Source organism: Pogoniulus pusillus, chromosome 21 (assembly GCF_015220805.1).
Source record: "Pogoniulus pusillus isolate bPogPus1 chromosome 21, bPogPus1.pri, whole genome shotgun sequence".
Taxonomy (NCBI): Eukaryota; Metazoa; Chordata; class Aves; order Piciformes; family Lybiidae; genus Pogoniulus; species Pogoniulus pusillus.
The window spans coordinates 20,075,472-20,095,393 of NC_087284.1; the positions used below are offsets into that span (position 1 = coordinate 20,075,472).

Sequence of the window (19,922 nt, forward strand, 5' to 3'; positions counted from 1 at the left end):
TAGGATAAGACAGATGTTCCCATCACACACAGCAAGTAGGGAGAAATCTTCTTTGATAATAAAGTGAACTGGGCCAAATGAGGCCATCCTCAAGGCTCAAAACCCAATTACGAAATTCCACAAACTCAGACCTAAAGTCCAACCACAGCACTTGACATTAGAGCTACCAAAGACCACCAGACTCATTGGAGGCCACCACAGAGATGCACTGCATGTGTAACAGAGGTGCAAATGTGGTGATTAGTTCAAAGAAATGATATGAAAATGCATGACTATTCCAGGAAATCTTCTGTACATGCATGTGTTTAAGAAATAAAGAGGCTAGTTCGTCTTGTCGGTGTGCAAGATCTGAGACAGGAGTCTCCTTGCATCCCAATGTTGTCCAACTTCGAAATAAAATGCCTACCTTCTAAAACTTAAAACTAGACTCTTAGAGGTTTTCCTTATGTAGCTGAATTTTATGGCAAAGACATTAAATTAGTGCTGGAAAGATTTTTTTTTTGCTCTGGTTTTAAGATTAGGATTCTAAGAAGCCACATCACAACTTCTTCTTTGAAAATCTATTTGCCTGTAAAGAATTTGAACTACAAGTGACTGATGATATAATTATCATAATGATTTGTATTCTTTCACAGAAACTGGTCTGGTAGCTCACAGCAATTTTGCCTCCCATGAAAACAGTGGGGGGAAAAATAATTTAAGGCAAAACATGCACATAACCACAACTTTGTAACAGTAAGTTGCCAGAATTATACTATGTGAAATACTTAAAGCAAGGGAGCATTTTATTGTGTCAGAAAGAGAGGAGCCAGTCTGCAGTGGCAAGTTTAGATTAAAATTCAGGTAACTGAAGAGTTGAGATCAAAAAAGACTAGTTTTTCTTTCATACTTATTTTACCATTGTTATTTTCCACCATCCTATAACATATAAGGATCTAACTTCTCTTCTTTCCCTGGAAACATAAAATGTTTCAGAGTAAGGTGAAACTGGGGGCTTGCTATGGGGCTTTAACACAATAACATGGACAAGTGCAGAGGAAGGCCACAAAAATGAGCAGAGGGCTGGAGCACTTCTCATAGGAAGACAAGCTGAGAGACTTGAGGTCGTTCAGCTTGGAGAAGAGAAGGCTCCAAGAAGACCTCGTAGCAGCACTCTGGTACTTGACAAAGGCCTACAAAGAAGCTGATGGGACAAGAAGTGTAGCAACAAGGCAAGGGAGAAGAGTCTCAATATAAAGAAAGGAAGACTTAGACTGGGCATTATGAAGCGATTCTTTACTATGAGGGTGGTGGAACACTGAAACAGGTTGCCCAGGAAGTCTGTGGAGGTCCCATCCATGGAGACATTCAAAGTCAGTCTCCATGGGGCTCTGAGCAACCTGATCTAGTTAAAGGTGTCCCTGCTTATTGCAGAAGGGGGTCAGAATAAGTGACCTTTAAAGGTCCTTCCAACCCACTGCAATCTATGATACTAAGCATCACTCAATCAGTGCAGTAATTGGACTACCGCCAGCAGCCGTATGAAGCACGAAGCTGCTTGGCCTCAAACACACATCAAGCACCCCAGAGCTCGCCCGGCGTTCCCCGTTTCCCTCCCGAGCCATCGCAGCGCAGCTGTGACAGACTCCAGCAAGCCACCGCCCGCCCCACTTCTGCACTTCCCGCATCGCGTCCTCTCCTTTCGCCCCCGCCACACAACTGGACGGCGCCAACAACCCAGCCCCAGGGCACCGGCCCGCCTCCAGCAGCTCACGCCTTCCAAACAGCTTTCACGCTCCAGGTACTCCGTGCGACCCAGCCCACGAAGGGATGTCAGCTCTCGCCGACAGCCTGAATTCAGAGAGTGAAGCGGGATTAGACGCGTCCCCGGGCGTTGTTTACTGCCCCGGTTCTTACCGCCGTACGCAGTGGCGGAGGCCGAGCGCCATTCTGCCTTCTCTGCCTTGTGTTTCTTGTGCTTCTTCCCCATATCAGAGCTACGCTCTCCCCACGGCACTCCGGGCGGAAGCGCTCGGGGGAGAAGGACTCCTTCCGCCTGCGCGGAGGAACATCCAGGTCAGGGGGAAGGGCCGGGGCTGTGCGCGCTAGCCCGCGCTTTACAAACCGGCGGAGGAGGCGGCTGGGCGCCTCGGTTCCTAGCCGAGCCCTAACGGCCTCTTCCACTCTGTCTGCGGCAGAGGCGCAGCGCTCGACGCAGCCGGGGCGCTGAGCAGCCAGAGGAGCTCTCTGGTCCTTCTCTCCCTCGGCGGACCCGCGCCTCCCGGTCGCGGAGCGCCGTTCTCCCAGCTGTGTCTGGCGCCAGGTGAGGTCCTGTCCGCCCCGCGTTGGAGGTCCGCGGAGGGTGGGGCGGGGCGCCAGGGCGCGCTGGCGGCAGGTGGTGAGGCTGGCGCCGACATCTGCCCAGGAGGAGCGCAGAGCAGGTCCCCTCCGTGCCCCGGGCAGCGCGGCTGGGGCGCGGCGGCTCCGTGCCGCGGAAGCATGCAGCCGAGAAATCAGAGGATGGTGGAGCTTGGAAGATAAGTCTGAGGATCACGAAGTCCAACCCCCGCTGCTCAAACACGATCACCCAGAGCAGCCTGCCCAAGCGCACACCCGGGCAAGGCTGGAATTTCTCCAGAGGAGGAGCCTTTTCAGTCTCTCTGAGCAGCCTGGGCCAGGCGCCCTCACAGGAAAGATTTGCCTTAAGTTGAAGTGAAACCTTGTGTGTTCTAGTTTGTCCCCATTGCCCCTTGTCCCCGGGCACCACTGGAAAGAGCCCATCCCCATGACCTCCACTCTTTAGGTACTGACCAGCGTTTATAAGATGCTCTCTCAGCCTTTAGGCTAAAGTGCCTCAGGTCTCTCAGCTTCGAGTTGTAACAGAGATGCTGCAGTCAGTCCTTAATCATCTTTGTCACTGAAAGCCTGCTTCTCCTTGCTGTCCCTTTACCCTAGGAGCAAGAAGGATGGAGAAAGCTGCTGGGGATTTGAAGCAAGCCCTCCCAAACGTGTGTGAAAATGCTCAGATACATGTGGAAATTCATCAGAAATCAAGCAGGTGTCTCTGATCAGAACTTCTATTTGCTGCAGTTTGGGTCTGCTGGTTTTGGTCCATGTGCTGTGCACCAACAGAAGTGCCTTCTACATACTCTTCACAAGTGTCTGGTGCTGAGGTTGAACACACCCATTTATCTCAGATGCTTTATGTGATCTAGTTTCATAAGCAAGTTCACGGCCATATTCTGTACTTGCTCCAATATATCATTATCTTTTCCATGGCAGGGCCCAAGTCTGCATGCACTGCTACAGATGTGATATCACAAGTAGCTAATAGATGGAAAGAATTGCTTTCTGTAATGTTTTCACTCTTGCTACCCTAAAATAAGATTTGTCTTCGTTGTAGCAGAGGCATATACTGCATTGCCAACTTGCCCACCAGTACATCTGGATCCTTTTCTGCAGAGCCACTTTTCCTCCAGGTGGCCTGTGGTCTGTGCCACTGTCTAGGCAGCAGATGGAGAGACCCATTTCATGTTCACATGGCAAATGTGAGGTTGAGGGTTACTTTTAGATGAGATGGAAGTTGTTTTCCATGTAGATTTAAGTCTTCTGACATTAGTTCATACTTTCTCATAAATGTCCATGCCATAAATAATGCTGTTTCTTTCTTGTTAGTGCGGCCAAGACAGAAGATATCAGGATGAGCGTCTTAAAGCTGTTGAAAAGACATAATATTGTGTTTGGTGATTACAAGTGGACAGAGTTTGATGATGGTTTCCTTAACAGCAATGTGCAGTCCGTGTCGATTGTGGATACAGACCTGAAACTGAAAGACAGACAGGTATTCAGAAACGGGAATGCACAGCTCTGTTAATATGCATATCAACTAGTTGTAGGCAAACTAGTGATAGTGTAAGAATGTATGCAGAGCAAGATCTATAGTACAGTGTAGTATCTCATATTAGACTGACTAATATACACAAAAACAGATGGTTAAGTTCTTGGGCCTACTCCTTTTAGTAAGGTCTGAAACAGAAGTAATAGACTTCAAAGCTGAAAAACGTATTTTTTTAATGTTATAATTAGCTTTGAATAAGACATACAAGGTGTTAAAAGTATTCTTCTGTCTATTCTAGCCTATTGACTTGAGCAAAAGCAATCTTTCTCTTCACATTTTTCATCTAAATGAAGAAGGACCAAGCTCTGAAAACCTGGAAGAAGAGAATGAGGATATCATTGCAGCTAACCACTGGGTGCTACCAGCAGGTATCCATGTGATATTTCTACAAGGTCTAGAGCAGTTACAATGAAAGAGAGTCTTGACAAGGCTAAAACTGTTTATAGGGTTACCTAGTAAAGGCATTATTTTATATATTGTTTAACTTTGTCCTTTGTCAACAGAACCAATATATTTGGACTGCCTTTATGATTTTGATTGAACTACCAGAGATGATTCCCCAATATGTTTTTGTAATACTTGTGGGTGGGTAGAAGTAACTGGTCTTATGGAATAAAGTGTATAGCCACAATGAGAACATTGGAAATCTTTAACCCTGCAAGCTGTGTTTCAATTTTTTTATTTGGAGACCCACAAGAAACTCATCAGTTTAGATATTCGTTTTCCAGAACACAAAGCTGGCTTCCAGCTGTCAAGACCACTCTTATATTTGGAAGCTAAACAGAGTTAGAGTCCTCAGAGTGTCTTCTGAAAAGAAGAATAAGGCTTTGTTCTGTAGTAGAGTGTGGCCTGCATGTTACAATCTTGTGCTTGGGGAAGCTGGATTCTGCACCCTGAAGAAGGAAATACAGGTGTGAGTTTAAGTCAAAGAGACAGTGATTCTGAAACATTTTTTCTCTTTCCAAGTGTTGAATAGCCAAGCTATCAAGTACATTTCTCTTAGGGGATACTTCAATCTGATACTTCAACATTAAGCCAATATTATTTTGGTTTATAATTATTTATTATGTCTATTTTGATTTTCTTTGCTGAAAGCTTGAAAGTAACTGCTAGAAATGATTGATACCCAAATCACAACTTTATTTTTAGATTCATTAATCAGCTAGGTGTTTTTTTACATCCTCTAAAAAAAAAAGGCATGATAAAATAAAGCTTAGAAACTTCCCTCCCATCCCAGCTCTTCATAGCTCTTTACCTAAGGGAAATGTAGATCCATTCCCTGTGGAGGGTGGAAAGAATGATATTTTCCTGTTCATGTTACTAAATTAAGAAGATCAATTTATTCTTGCAATTATTTGAGGAGGCAGAAGTTGTCAAACTAATTAATTTGTCTGTTAGAAAGTAGTGTTTACATTTTGAGAAAAAGAACTGGTTTTTTTCTGTGTATTGTTCACACAAATAGGTTCTTCATCCCTAATTGTAGTTGAGAATGATTTGGAAACTGCTTTGTGCTGCAGTTGTAGTTTACAAATTTCTAGACTGATTTGTTCTAATCAAATATTAATATATTGCTTTTGTTGCAGCTGAATTCCATGGCCTTTGGGAAAGTCTTATATATGACACTGAAGTAAAATCAGATGTAAGTTGAAAATTAGTAACAAAATCTGAGGAGAACTAAGAGTTGAGATGTAGCCTGTTTAAAGTTTGCTGTATCCACTGGAGAGCTTATTTGGAAATCATAGAATCACCATCTCAAGAAAGAAGTCCAATGTCTTCTTTTTATTTTGAAAGGTTGTGTGTAGTCTTAGCCATTTTGGAGAGTTTTACACCTATGTTGAAATCTCTGTATAAAAATTGTTGATAGGTAAATCCTTCTCTGATGCAGACTTGACAAAAGAAGGCAGAGCTGATGTTTTTGGATTAAACATCATGTATCAGACATATACCAATATATACTATTGTGAAGTCAGCTGAAACTGGGTTCAGTAATGCTCATGTCACAAATGATAAAGAGTTTCTTCATGTGTAATGGTTTACTGTACAGAAATAGGAGGTGAAACTGATGCTGAAAACATGAGATTCCACTCTCAGCCCAGTCTGGAAATTTCAGGGATCAAAAGGGTTCCAGATGCATGAGCAAATAATTTCACAATGTTCTTGCATGCTGAAGAGGGTTTAGTTACAACATGTAAAAAGACATCAATACATATTCATTGCTTGTCTGAGAAGTCATTAGCATATTAATCTTTTGGAGCTCTTGCTAATATATGCAAATGTCTCTTCTGAATGCATGCTCCCATCACTGTGAATTTTGTGGACAGGGTTTCAGAAGATAGTCCTTCTTTATTCCTTTCCAATGTCTTTGTCATGACCCAGAGGTTCACCCATGCTCAGAGAGGTGTAGACATGTTAATGAAGGTCTTAATTGCTCAGAAAACTTTCTGTTCTTTCCCACCTTCAAGGGTGCTGTTTACTTCACAATTTATGACCTTCCTTCTGTGATTCATCACCTCTTCTGAGGCTTACATTTCTGTGTCACAAGGATGGTCTCTTTCCAGCTGTATTCTGTGTTATCTTCAAGAAACAAAAGACTAACCAGCTAACAATTATGGTTTCACTATTATTCTCTAGTTATTTCATTGTTGTTTGAAACTTCTCAGATTTTCACTTTTGCTTCAGACATATTCATCAGCATGCATGAAGAAAGCAATTAATGCTCTATAGACTAGAGTAGAAATTCACTCTGTTAAAGTACTGAACCTTCTTTCAAGGTTCATTAATTGTGTTTTTCTAAACGGAGAGAAGACAATTGGTGGGGAAAAATGACAACTTCAGAGACAGAAAAAACATAGATAGTATTTTGTGATATCAATGCTCTTTCTGTTTTTAAGCTCTTAAAATGATCTGTCATGTCTTTAGTGTGGGGTTTTTTTGGGTGATAAGATTATTTTAGTGGGTTGCTATTGCTAAAAGAGAAGTGTTGCAGTGAGAATCATAGAATCAACCAGGTTGGAATAGACCTCAAAGATCATGCAATCCAACCTATCACCCAGCCATGTCCAATCAACCAGACCATGGCACTAAGTGCCTCATCCAGTCTTTTCCTGAACACCTCCAGGGATGGTGCCTCCACCACCTCCCTGAGCAGCCCATTCCAGTGGGAAATCACTCTCTCTGTGAAGAACTTCTTCGAACATCCAGCCTATACTTCCCCCGACACAACTTGAGAGTGCTTCATTTGTACTCTTGTTTACTTTTCTCAGTAAAATGCAGAAACTGAATCACTCAGAGTGTTCAGCTTGTTATGTGATGGACTAATTTCAACCTGATTTTGTCCAATTAATTAGTCCAGTGACCAAAGATACCATTCATGTTACTGAAGTGATGGGTACAGGTGAGGCAGAAGGGAATGGGAGTTTAACTGCATGTTTCTGGTAGCAGCTAGACAATTCATTGGTTAGCAGTAACAGCCTGCACTGTTAACTGTTCACACAAATGTACATTTGTTTTAATATGATCTGACTAGAATGAGTGCACTCTCATTTGAATGCTGGCAGGACATTCAGAAGAAACATGGGGCTGTTGATGAAACAGAACAGTTTAATTGTCTAGTTTTAAGATTGTCTGCATTAATCAAAGGTTGCAACAGTAACTGCTAGAGCCTGTAGAGCTGTAATAGTGTAATCTCAAATTTAGTAATTGTGATGTGAGTAAACCCCACAAATGACCTGTTGCTTTTATGACTGCAGTCATTAAGATGTTATACTTTTTAATAAGATATACTTCTATCTGATGTTTTTGGGCATGAGGAACTATTGCATTAGCTTGTTTGCAATACCATAAATGCAGTATTTTCAATGAAAGTCTTTATTACCATCTATAGTGTAAAGTAAAACATTCCAGTGATTGTATGTCTTCATTTGTAAGGTCAACATTAATTAGCACGTCAATGTTTGTCTGATTTATTGAAATACTTTCCAAGTCATCTATGAAATGACAAGACTTTAATAAAAGACTTAGTAAATAACAGCAAGTTGATCTCTGTCGACTGTGTGTGCATGTTAGTAGAAAAAAAGAATAGCTTTTAATGACCAAGACTAGAACTACTTCACTTCTTTTAAAGTGTGATGAATGTTCATTCTTTAATCAATGGACCTGGCTGGGTACAGTTGGACTATACAGACTCTAAATAGGACAGTGTCAACAGAATACTGAAAATCATGCTGGATGGAATTATTTTTTTTTTACTGTTGCATAATTGCTCCATCTTGCACAGGAGATACTGCAGAAATATTATCATATTGTCCTATTAATACAAATGGAACAAAAATACATTACTCATAACAACAACAGAAAATAATATGGTATTAGGTGTTGCAGGTGAAAATTGGTATAGATTTGCACATGAGGTTCTCATTAATTTTGTTGGAAGAGTTCTCTGCTTCCTAATCAAGAAATTCTGAAATGAAGTAGCATTATTTTTAGAAGCAATATTCAGGGATGTACATGTAGCTTCCTCTGTTTGGAAGTGTAACCAATCTCAAAATCCCTTGCAGTAGCTGATATAAATGCTTTTCAATTATTCATCTAAAAGTTTTGGAATTCCATTTGTGCCTAGTACCTGCTATTCTTTTTCCTGGGGGCAGGAAGGAAGTTAATTTCCAATATTTGCAGTAAGAAAATTTGTCTCTGCCTAAAAGACACAATTTTTTTTTTGTTTGGTTTTGTTTTATTTTAATTAAAATTACTCAATGGACCTAAGAGATTGTTTCTATTTGTAATTACATTTGCTGGTATGTCTCTAATGAGTGTCTCTCTTCTTCTTCTCCACTAGTTGCTCGATTATGTGACGACCACATTACTATTTTCTGACAAAAACGTTGACAGCAACCTGATATCATGGAACAGAGTTGTTTTGCTGCATGGTAAAAATTATCTGTTTTAAACCAAGTAGATTCATTTGCCATCTATTTATACTTTCCTCTGGAAAAGCTTGTATTGTGCTTCTGTGTAGAGAAATTTGATGATTAAAAAAGCAGCAGAGAAATATTCTGTCTGTAATATAAATTTAGATTAAGTGCAATGTCACAGTCAAATAAATGTTCACATGTACTATGTTTTGCATGAATTTACATTCTAAAATTTATAATGTAGTGACAATGTTTGATTTTTAATTTTCTTAAGTGACAATATTGCTTTTGGTTTTATAAAGTGCAAATATAATGCAGATACTGAAGACATTAGGAGCTAACGTTAGTTACACTTCTGTTGCAGTATTAAAAGTTGTGTTGTGGCTTTATAGGAATGCAAAGCCATGTGAAAAGCCCCAAATATAAATACATACTTTTGAGGAAACTGGAAAATCAACAAGTGTGTTGCACTATTAACTGTGTGTTCTATTCCCAAGTATGAAGGCTGATGTGTTTGCTTTGCATGTTAGAATACCATTGCAGGAAGATAAAAGTTTAAGCATAGCACTAATGTTTAAGAAGGCTAATGAACATAAGCTTTGCTAGAGTGATACATTTTGCTGCTGTGACTTATTTCAGCTTTATGATATCTGCAAATAAACTATTGCACTAATCATGCTAATAATTGAAAATGATTAATTCAAAGCTCAGCTCTAGCACTATAGTGGAGTAAGCAGCCTTCAGAATACCTTGGTGTTCATAACAATTATCTTCTGTGTTTATATTCTACAACTAGTTCTGTATTAAACTGTAGTAGTTAAAAAGATACTACATGTCATCAACAATCTGATGCATATTCTGTGTAATACATGGATTTGCTTTCAAATCAGGCCCTCCTGGAACTGGTAAAACCTCTCTCTGTAAAGCATTGGCTCAGAAGCTGACAATTCGACTGTCATACAGGTGATCATTTTTGAAAGTATTTCACTTTAGTTTACTATTCTAAATTGTTCTTTTTCAGTACCCCAAAGATGTTTAATATTTGATTAAAAAAAATTTGTGCCAAGTAGTAACATTCATAGCTCTTTTATAGTGCACCTGACTAGTAATAAAATTGATGTGACAAAGAGACTGACTGGGATATTTTATTGTCCTTTAAAATGAGTAATTATTTGTGCTCAGGTATGTAAAACAAATTCAAGTGAGTGTGTAGTAATTTGTGCACATCAACTAATATTAAAGAGGACTAAAGGTTACAGTATTCAGCCTATTTGCATTTTCATCTTCAAGAAATCCTGTTTCTCACCAGTTTATTTTGTACTTGGATTGTCTGAATGCCACAGTCTGCAGGGGTCAGTCTTTATATCAGACAAGTAATAAGCATTAGCCTTTAATTTCATAGCAACTTAACTTTATATATATATAAATAAACTTGGTGCATAAAATACTGGGTGCTACATAAATTATGTGTAATTATTGAAGTGATTTGACTCTATTCCAAGCTGAGTTTATGATAAAAAGGACCATATAATGTGTGGTTGAGATAATTTGTCCAAAGAGTATCCATGTAGAGCTAAGTAAATAAACTTCCTGGGTTTATATGTGTTCTAGCTATACTGAACAAAATTAGGCCATTAGCATGTTACCTGTTACTTAAACATCATTTAAATAGCACCTGGTCTAATGAAGAAACTCTGGTAGAAATGTAGTATAAATGAACCTAATGAGACACATTTCTAGAAATTACAAATAAAACAGATATTAAACTTTCAAAAGTAATTAAAGTAATTCATGGAATTCCAGGTCTGAAATGGTTGGAATGAGATTTATGGTAACTTAATGATATTATTGACTTTTACTTGCAATAGATTGATATTTCCTTTTCCTTTCATATTTTAGGTATAAGTATGGGCAATTAATTGAGATAAACAGCCATAGCCTTTTCTCTAAATGGTTTTCTGAGGTATGTAGCTGATTAAGTAGACTGTGAGTTAGAAATTACACTGTTGAACTGCTTCATAAAATAACTGTGCACCAAAGATTACTCAGAGTAATGAAAGTATTCGAGAATGCTTAAATAGAAGCTAAATTAGAAAGCTGTTTAAAAACACAAGTATTTTCATTTTTTAGTATATTAAGGCTTGTAAAATCCTATGACAACACAATAGTTAAACATATGTATATGGTGTCATTCTAGAGTGGTAAGCTTGTAACCAAGATGTTCCAGAAGATTCAAGAGCTGATTGATGACAAAGACGCTCTTGTATTTGTACTGATTGATGAGGTATGATTCTAATTGCACTGAGGTACATACATTTCAGCAGAAAGTAAACTGATGAGAGGGAACTATGATAATGCTCATTCTTAAAGAACAATAAAAGCATATGTATGTGTTTTTGTAAGTTACTATTGTTTGCAGACAGGCTGGATGGGTGTGCAGAGGCCAGTGGAATGAGATTTTACAAGGCCACGTGCAGGGTTCTGCACTTTGGCTACAACAGCCCCAAGCAGTGCTACAGGCTGGGGACAGAGTGGCTGGAGAGCAGCCAGGCAGAAAGGGACCTGGGGGTACTGGTAGATACTAGGCTGAAGATGAGCCAGCAGTGTGCTCAGGTGGTCAAGAGAGCCAATGGCATCCTGGCCAGTATCAGGAACAGTGTGGCCAGCAGGACAAGGGAGGTTATTCTTCCCCTGTACTCAACACTGGTCAGGCCACATCTTGAGTACTGTGTCCAGTTCTGGGCCCCTCAATTCAAGAGAGATGTTGAGATACTGGAGCATGTCAAGAGAAGGGCGATCAAGCTGGTGAGGGGCCTGGAACACAGCCCTGTGAGGAGAGGCTAGAGGAGCTGGGGTTGTTTAGCCTAGAGAAGAGGAGGCTCAGGGGTGACCTCGTTGCTTTTTACAACTACCTGAAGGGAGGTTATAGCCAGGTGAGGGTTGCTTTCTTCTCCCAGGCACCCAGTAACAGAACGAGGGGACACAGTCTCAAGTTGTGCCGGGGGAGGCATAGGCTGGATGTTAGGAGGAAGTTCTTCACAGAAAGAATGATTGGCATTGGAATGGGCTGCCCAGGGAGGTGGTGGAGTCATCATCCCTGGAGGTGTTCAAGCAAAGCCTGGATGAGGCACTTAGTGCCATGGTCTGGTTGATTGGCCAGGGCTGGGTGCTAGGTTGGACTGGATGATCTTGGAGGTCTCTTCCAACCTGGTTGATTCTATGATTTAAGATACTTGGCACTAACACAGTATGATTTAGCAGGCAAATTTCAATTGAAAAATGAGGCAAACACTGCTTGGTGGAACTTCCTTTCCTTTCTATGTGTTTGTAAGTGGAGTATTAATGCATGGACTCTGTGATCTTAAAGGCTTTTTTTCCAACCTAAAAAATGCTGATAGTTTAAACTTTAAAGTAGCCTAAATAATTAAACAGAAGGAACAATTCGTGTTACTTATGCTCTAGATGTATGTTATAAAGCTCTATAAAGAATTGTTATGGTTCAGTTCATTGTTATTGTTCAGATCCTCTTCAGCATCTGCTGATGTAACAAGAGTTTTACTCACTACACTTTGCTTCCTTGGTATTGTTTTCTCTCTCACAGTGATTTTATACTTGATAAAAGATTTTGAAGATGAAGCTTTAGGTACCATACCCAGAAAATACACCTTCATATCCTTGTGTATTTGCTTGCTGACTTTTCAGTTGGTTGGTTTGATTTTTTTTCTATGTTTTGTTTTGTTTTTTTTGGGGGGGTTTGTTTGGTTTTTGTAGGTAGAAAGCCTCACAGCAGCCCGCAGTGCCTTCAAGGCAGGCACAGAGCCTTCAGATGCTATTCGCGTAGTGAATGCTGTACTGACACAAATAGATCAGATTAAAAGGTAAACTTGTATTATTGCAACAGTAAAAAGTAATTGACAGTTTCAGGTTTTCTGCTGAATTTTAATTTGTGAAATGAAACACTTGGAATACTAAACACAATTTGTTAATTCACTGTTCTTTCTTAGCGGTGCTGATTGCGACAAGAAAAAGGAATAACCCAACACAATATTTTGCATGTGTGAGACTGAGCAATGAAATCAAAGATAATATACTTTCTGTAAAACTAAGGAGAGATAGAGAAGAGATAGTCATGATATCTGCTTTGAGAAGACAAAAATAAGATCAAGGAAATTTTTTTTACATCTTCTGCGTGGCAATCTAAAGCAGATTTGCACAGGATATGGCTTAGAAGCAATCGCTGATGATGCTTGGTTCACTTTGCGTGCTGGATTCAGTACAAGATACCATCTCTTGTTTTATTCCTGCCACTTCTCTCCCCTTTTTGGCCACCCTTGGCTCTGCTCACCGAAAGAAAGATGCCCTAGTATTTGGCCCTATCCTGTGGCAAATTAAGTGACTAATTCATGCATAAGAGTTCAAGGGCTTTATGTTTAAGAAACAGCTATAGTTTAGAATGTTCTTTCACTCTTAGAGCAAGATGTTTTTTCTCTTTTAAGCTCACTCTAATGTCAAATGCAGTTAGAATGTTTCACGTTGCCAGTTAAGCTATATACTTTCTGTTGAACTGAAATGGAAGCCACGTAGAGGAAAGACTCAGATTTATTAATCTTATTTTCCTAATATTTTTATTGTGGCACAAGCTATGCCAGTAGCCTCTACATAGGTTTCTGGGAGGGTTGTTGTGTTTCTGTATTACCTTTTACCTTGTATATTTCTGTCTATAACTCTATATACTGTAAATATCTGCTTGTATATTCAGCTAAGCTGTAAATATAAGCTTCATTCAATTTCCAGAGCTGGCTGAGTCTAGTCTGGGTGATTTCCAAAGTGGGGGGGGGGGGGTGGGTGGGTAACACCCAAACCATCACACACTTTTAAAATAGGGTTGGAGAAAACTATGGACACTTAAGAAAGAGCTGAAAGAAAGAGGCTAGATACATTCACTGTATTGCTGATAACTGACCAGGAACTTCAGCTAATTTAATGTAATTGCTGGCTGACAAGAGTGGTGTGAGAGCTTATTGCATGAAATGGATTGAGTCCTAAGAAGGAAGGAGTCAATATGCCAGTCACAAAAGGAGATCATTCTTGTACATGTGACATAAAAATCTGCTTTTTCTCCTGAAGGTATCCCAATGTAGTTATCCTGACCACTTCAAATATTACAGAGAAAATTGACATGGCCTTTGTAGACAGAGCTGACATAAAGCAATACATTGGACCTCCATCTACTGCTGCAATATTTAGAATATATCTTTCTTGCTTGGAAGAACTGATGAAGGTAACATTTTGAAAGCAATTTTGTATTTTAATAAATCTGATGTTTTAATCACATGCCATAAATAACAAAAATACACTGGTTTCATTCATTTTTCTCTGTTTCCACTCTTACTCATTAAATTTTGAATGCATTTATGTTTTTCATAGAACAATGGATAACTTTTCTTTCTAGTGTCAAATAATATACCCTCGGCAGCAGCTCTTGACTCTCAGAGAGCTGGAGATGATAGGCTTCGTAGAAAATAATGTGTCACGGTTAAGCCTTGTGCTAAAAGAAATCTCAAGGTAAGGTTCTGAAATTCTACATTTTATTTATGCATGTAATGATGTCTGAAAGTAATTGAATTTCTTAACAGAGTTCTGAAGCATCTCGATTTTTTTCTGTTAGGGTGAGTGCAAAACCTTTCAGGGGACAAAAAGTGGAAGCAATCAGGGTTTGCCAAACATTTCTTAGTCTCAGATTTGGCTTGATTTAGTATTGCTTCTTGCTTCTGCTCTGCCCTTTGAACTCCCCTTCAGAAATTGGCAGTTGGATTAGTGAAATACTTTAGGTTTCAGTGGATTACAGTGCAGATAGTGGAAATAGCATTGACCTTAGTTCCTGCTAAAAAGTGTCTTGGAATGGATTGCAACTAAAGTCTCACTTAGCATTGAGATGTAAGTGGTCAGAAACAAAGGAGAAAGGAGTGAAGTGTAAATTGAGTTTGTTACAGCTTGCTGAGTGTGGTAGTAGGTCAAATCATTTCATGGCAGAATAGTAATTCTTGAAACAATAAAAACTACATTCATGTTATCGAGTGGTTTTTTTCTAAAGTACTGGTCCCTGTGGAACAAAACAAAGTAACATTCCTGAAGTCAGTAAATTTAGTGTGTTTTCCTTCTGTTCCTGACATGTACAGTCATAACCAATGAGGATTGGAGTAAAAGCAAGTCAGATTTTCCAGACATAGACATTTGGGTCTGACATGCAGAGTGGTGCTTGGAAGAGATAGAAATAAGTATCTAGTAGGTGAGATAAAGTAAACTGTATGTAACTGCTGCAAAAAAGGAGATAAACAGTGAACTTGAGGTCCAGCCTTCCAAACAAGTTTTTCAAGTCATAAAGTGTGGCTGGGTGATCATGTCTGCCTTTCCAATTTAGGCATTCCCTCAATGCCTTTATAGCACAGTGATGTGAAGGGCATTAGGTAAGCTTTGGCAGGCAAATGTGCTTAGTATTTCTGTACCCTGGCTTGCTTTTTCTGTACTATAGAGCCTCCCATAGGCTGAAGTGCTGAAGTCACCTGCTGAATTGCAGTTTGTGTTTTTAGAGCATCTCATGCAAGAAACACATTAAAATGAAAGGTCTTCTTTTAAGAGTGGATATTAGGATTTAAATGGCACTTGTCTGTTTAACTGTAGAAGAAGTGAAGGTCTTAGTGGCCGAGTCCTGAGGAAACTTCCTTTCCTAGCACATGCACTCTATATTCAAGTAAGTTTATTACACCAAAGTAAGTCTATTCTATTCACTGTATTTTGTTTTGTTTTTAAGACAGGTGAGAAGACATTTGGACACTTCCTGAAATAAAAGTTGTCCTAACTCCCCTTTTTGATCTGAATTGCGATGTTTCTGCATCTTTGCAGACTGAAACAATTTTGTGCTGCCCCTAATTTAAAAATGTAATTGAAGAGGATGGGTGGGATTGACCTGTCCAACAGCATTTTAATTTCAGTTAGCTGTTGTGGCAGAATGTTGATATTAACTCTTTGATAATTTCTTGCTTAAGGAAAACCCTCTGCCATTTTTCCATTTTTATAAATAATATCACTTTGTTAAAAACCTTTTTTTTTTAAGCAAGTCCTCAGTAATAACAAGGTAAATGGTGCTGGGGAGAGTCCAGTGAAGGGCTAAGAGGATGATGAGAGGACTGGAGGGCATGGCTGATGAGGAGAGGCTGAGGGACCTGGGGTTTTTTAGTCTGGAGAAGAGGAGACTGAGAGGGGATTTGATAAATGTTTGTAAGTATCTGAAGGCTGCCAGGAGGAGGGGGACAGGCTCTGTTCACTTGCTGCCTATGATAGGACAAGGAGCAATGGGTGTAAATTGCAGCAGAACAGGTTCTGCCTCAACACAAGGGGGAACTTCTTTACTGTAAGGGTCACAGAGCACTGGAATAGGCTTCCCAGAGAGGTTGTGGAGGTCTCCTTCTCTGGAGACTTTCAAGGCCTGTCTGGATGTGTTCCTCTGTGCTCTGTCCTGCTCTGGCAGGGGAGTTTTGGACTCGATGATCTCCTTGGGTCCCTTCCAACCCCTAACATCCTCTGATTCTGTGAACGATTGACTTAAGGTTTTGCATAGCTTGACTTCGACCACTCTGCTAGGTGGTTGAAAATAAACCTGCAGAGTTACATTTTACAGCACTTAAAAAATTGATGTAAGATATTATGTGTGCCTATTGCTGTAGAGTGTCTAACAAAATGCTCTCTTACTTTCAGTCTCCTAGTGTTACAATGACAACGTTTCTTCAGGCTCTTTCACTTGCTGTAGACAAACAATTTGAAGAAAGAAGGAAGCTTGCAGACTGTGTGTGACAGTCTGCTGTTTTATAGACAACTGCATGCATTTCATACAAATTGTGCAACTTCCATGCATCTGCACAATAGGTTCTCAACATCCTTTAAAAGAAATCCCTAATCTAGTTTTTCAAAGTGTTAAATAAATAATTACAAAATTTTACAGTGTGTTTTTCTCAACCTTCATTTCAAATGCCACTAAGATATCTGGTTGTGGAAAGTCAGGGTTTTTTTCTTTTGCAGTTAGTAAAAGTGGGCAGACTTTTATTTGGTGTTTCTCAATCACTGATTTTAGCCATGCATCAAGTTTCATATTGATTTTTTTAAATACATTTTAATAGCATTAGAAATGCAGTCCTTGGACCTGATTCTTCTGCCATAAATGTCCTATTTGTTGTTGCTTCTGAAATAACAAGCGTGAAACTGGAAAGGATTCAAAGTGCTTAGTGATGGTCCAGACCTTTAATACTGACATCTCTTTATCTTAACATTTAATATCAAGTTTTGGGCTTTTCTTTCCTTCTTGTTGTTTGTTTTTTTTTTTAATTATTTTTTATTATTATATCAAATTCAAAAGTTTACTCTCAACAGATTACTTAGTTGTGTTTTGCAACACCACTTTTTAGTGTTGTTGCAAGGTCACGAGCCAGAGCAGCCCATGTTTTCTCACTAATGAGTGACTACAACTTGTGAAAAAGGATCCTTAAAATTCATGAAGTTTGGGTTTGTTCTAATTAATAAATATAACATGAAAGTTACAAATCAGCTGTGGAAAAAACCAAATTTCATAGCACAAAAGCCAGGAAATGTATGCATTCAGTTCCTAAAGGAACAGTTTGGTTATTTGTATCCTAAATGCATATCTTATATAATACTGGTTCCAAAACTGTCACCTCTTCGTTTATGTTTTCAAATACTTTATCTGCAGTCAGCTGAAAATATGGAATAATAGAGGAATTTCCAAGTTAGAAGTTTAATTTTTAGTAAATTAAGATAAAAGTGAGATTTAAGTTGATATTATCCAGTTAATGTACTCCATCCTAGCTCTTTGTATTAAAGTATTTTAATAATAATGTATTTTGTTCATTGTTTCTATCTTCTACATCAGTATTACACATTCATGAGAAGACATATTTTGTCATGAGCTATTTTTATTGCTGATCATTATAAATAGTGCACTAAAAAATTGCATAAAACCTGTCAAGTGCTAGTAAACTTTTATTATGGCCTCTATATGTATGTAAGGAGAGGATCTTTGTTAAGACTAAGTCTCTGTTTATTATATTACTGGTGAAAATAACTTATTTAATTTTATTTGCTATCCACCCCCAAAAAAGGATGGGGATGTAAGGCAGAAATTCATACCAAATTTATTAGCTTGCAATTATATACTTTGCTTTCCCTACAAATGTTGTTTTGGAAAAGCTGCTACTTCTTCCAGGTATAGAAAGGCTCCAGAAAGGCAGAAATTTTATTTAGCTTTCCTAAGCTGAAGGAAATAGCTCTGGTTTTATGTGCATATTCCTAGGTAAATCCCTGGTAAATCCATCCACTTGCATTTTGTTGATTTTAGATACTCTTGAAAGTTAGCAGCATTTTCTACAGGGCTATTGTAACTTATAAACAATAGTCCTGTTTGGCAACTGGAATGCTATGGGAGTCATGCTTAAAATACAGACATTTGTTAAGTCTCATGAGCTTTGCAAATAAAAGTAACAAAAATCCAATGACAGATAATGCCTACCTGCTGTACAGGAGCAGCACATGATCAGTGTAAACAGGTAGTTTCCTAATGGTCAAATCACAGATGGGCAAGTCTTGCTTGCAAGTGAAAGTTGCATTCTTCTACCCTTTTTGTGACAGTCTGGCTTACACCATTTCTAACTGATAATGTTTTTTGTGCTCCTTGAATCATTCTACAGGCAGTGGAGTTGGGAAAATCCAGCTCATCAGTGTTCTTAGTATTGCTTTCATGGTAATATCTGCAGCTGAGGAGTGAAAAAAAGCCACTAGCCCTCTCTAAGAGTTATTTAATCGCTGATACATATAGATAAGAAGGACTCTGCCATAACTGCATACTTACTCCACTTGCTTGCATCAAAGCAGCTAAATGGCATTTACTACAGTAACTAATTCTGTTTGTAAAGACTGCACCTGACTCCCACACACCTCACCACCACCCCTGTGGAAAAGCCAACACCCAAGAACCTGGAACCCAGAAGCAGCAACCAGAACAGGAAGCCTCCCATGTTGCTGTCTGAACTTCAAGCCCCATAATACTTTGTTCCAGTTAGCACCTTCGTTTTTGAAACTGGTCTGTCTGCAGCATGCTATGAATAACAGCAGCAGGTTCAATATCCCTGGAGGAAAGTACTATGGGGCTTGAAGTTCAGGCTGCAACATGGGAGGTTTCCTGTTCTGGTTACTGCTTCTGGGTTCCAGGTTCTTGGATGTGGTGTTTTAGTTTGGTTTTTTTTTTCTGGCAGGCATGGTGGTGGAAAGAGTGGGAGTCAGGTAGCTTTCAGTTTTATGCTGGGGTTTTTTTCCCACTGTGCTTTATCTGTAAATAAGCTAGGCTAATCTTGTATTTCATTATTAGGTGAATTAGATTATTAGTGAGGGTAATTACCCACTGAGCTTGTGATATGTTACATTAAACTCTTATCTCTTTATCTCATCCCTGAATTTTGTGTGTTACCTTTCCTCTCGCTTCTGTGTTGGGGAAGCAGGCAGGTTAGCCCTCATGCTAAACCATTGCAAGTTACAAAACTCTCCTGGTGAGCTCCAAAGTGAAAATTTAGATTGTTTCCTAGTGAAAATATTTATACAAATATCTATTTCATCAAGTAAAATGTCTCAACTGAATTTGAAGGCAAGGAGACATTTGGCCTCTTCCTTTTTTTGCGTGTGGAGTGAAAAAGAGTGAAATAGAAGGAATTAGAATGGTTTAGAAAGCATTACTCTTCACAAGGGACTGAAATTTCCCATTAACTGCAAGTAGTGCACATTGTGAATGTACATGAAAGTTGTTTAAAGAGAGCAAAACGATTTTTTTCCCCCTTGTCTAATCAATACACCCTTAGGCAGGGGAAGGGAAAGATAATAAAGTGAGACCATAGGCACAGGGGTTCTATTAGTTGTTTCTTTCACTCCCACCTAAAAAAAAATTCTTCCAAGGTATGTGAGTACATATTTAGCTCCAAGTATCTAAAGTGCTTAAATGAATTTTCAATAAAGCCACTTCTCAGGACAACAATTACATTTATTATGACAGTACCTTCATGCATACCAATTGAAATAGA

General features: G+C 39.1%; 2 protein-coding genes across 7 annotated transcripts in view; one reads left to right on the forward strand and one right to left on the reverse strand.

Moving 5' to 3' along the window:
* Positions 1–2,275, reverse strand: part of BRD9 (bromodomain containing 9) — a 27,499-nt gene extending 25,224 nt beyond the window's left edge. For 3 of the 6 annotated variants that reach the window (XM_064161177.1, XM_064161176.1, XM_064161175.1), the window contains exon 1: positions 1,897–2,275. In XM_064161177.1, coding sequence (XP_064017247.1) covers positions 1,897–1,969 — 73 coding nt within the window. In that variant the 5' untranslated portion in view covers positions 1,970–2,275. The remainder of the gene's footprint in view (positions 1–1,896) is intronic. The other 3 variants (XM_064161180.1, XM_064161179.1, XM_064161178.1) reach the window with 2 other exon arrangements.
* Positions 2,045–16,783, forward strand: TRIP13 (thyroid hormone receptor interactor 13). Its single transcript, XM_064161181.1, has 14 exons — positions 2,045–2,302; positions 2,935–3,037; positions 3,655–3,820; positions 4,116–4,245; positions 5,461–5,516; positions 8,712–8,802; positions 9,678–9,750; positions 10,687–10,750; positions 10,985–11,071; positions 12,559–12,665; positions 13,915–14,068; positions 14,240–14,352; positions 15,469–15,538; positions 16,543–16,783. The coding sequence occupies exons 2-14, from the start codon at positions 2,946–2,948 to the stop codon at positions 16,636–16,638; spliced, it is 1,299 nt and encodes a 432-aa protein (XP_064017251.1). The 5' UTR covers positions 2,045–2,302; positions 2,935–2,945; the 3' UTR covers positions 16,639–16,783.
* Positions 16,784–19,922: the final 3,139 nt, after the last annotated feature.

What these genes read in the sequence shown, in the direction of transcription:
- TRIP13 (XM_064161181.1), top strand. Translation starts at nt 2,946, where the DNA reads ATGGAGAAAGCTGCTGGGGATTTGAAGCAAGCCCTCCCAAACGTGTGT. An exon ending in CCACTGGGTGCTACCAGCAG is followed by an intron (nt 4,246 to 5,460) that starts GTATCCATGTGA and finishes CTTTTGTTGCAG; the next exon opens with CTGAATTCCATGGCCTTTGG. An exon ending in CAAATAGATCAGATTAAAAG is followed by an intron (nt 12,666 to 13,914) that starts GTAAACTTGTAT and finishes TTTCTCCTGAAG; the next exon opens with GTATCCCAATGTAGTTATCC.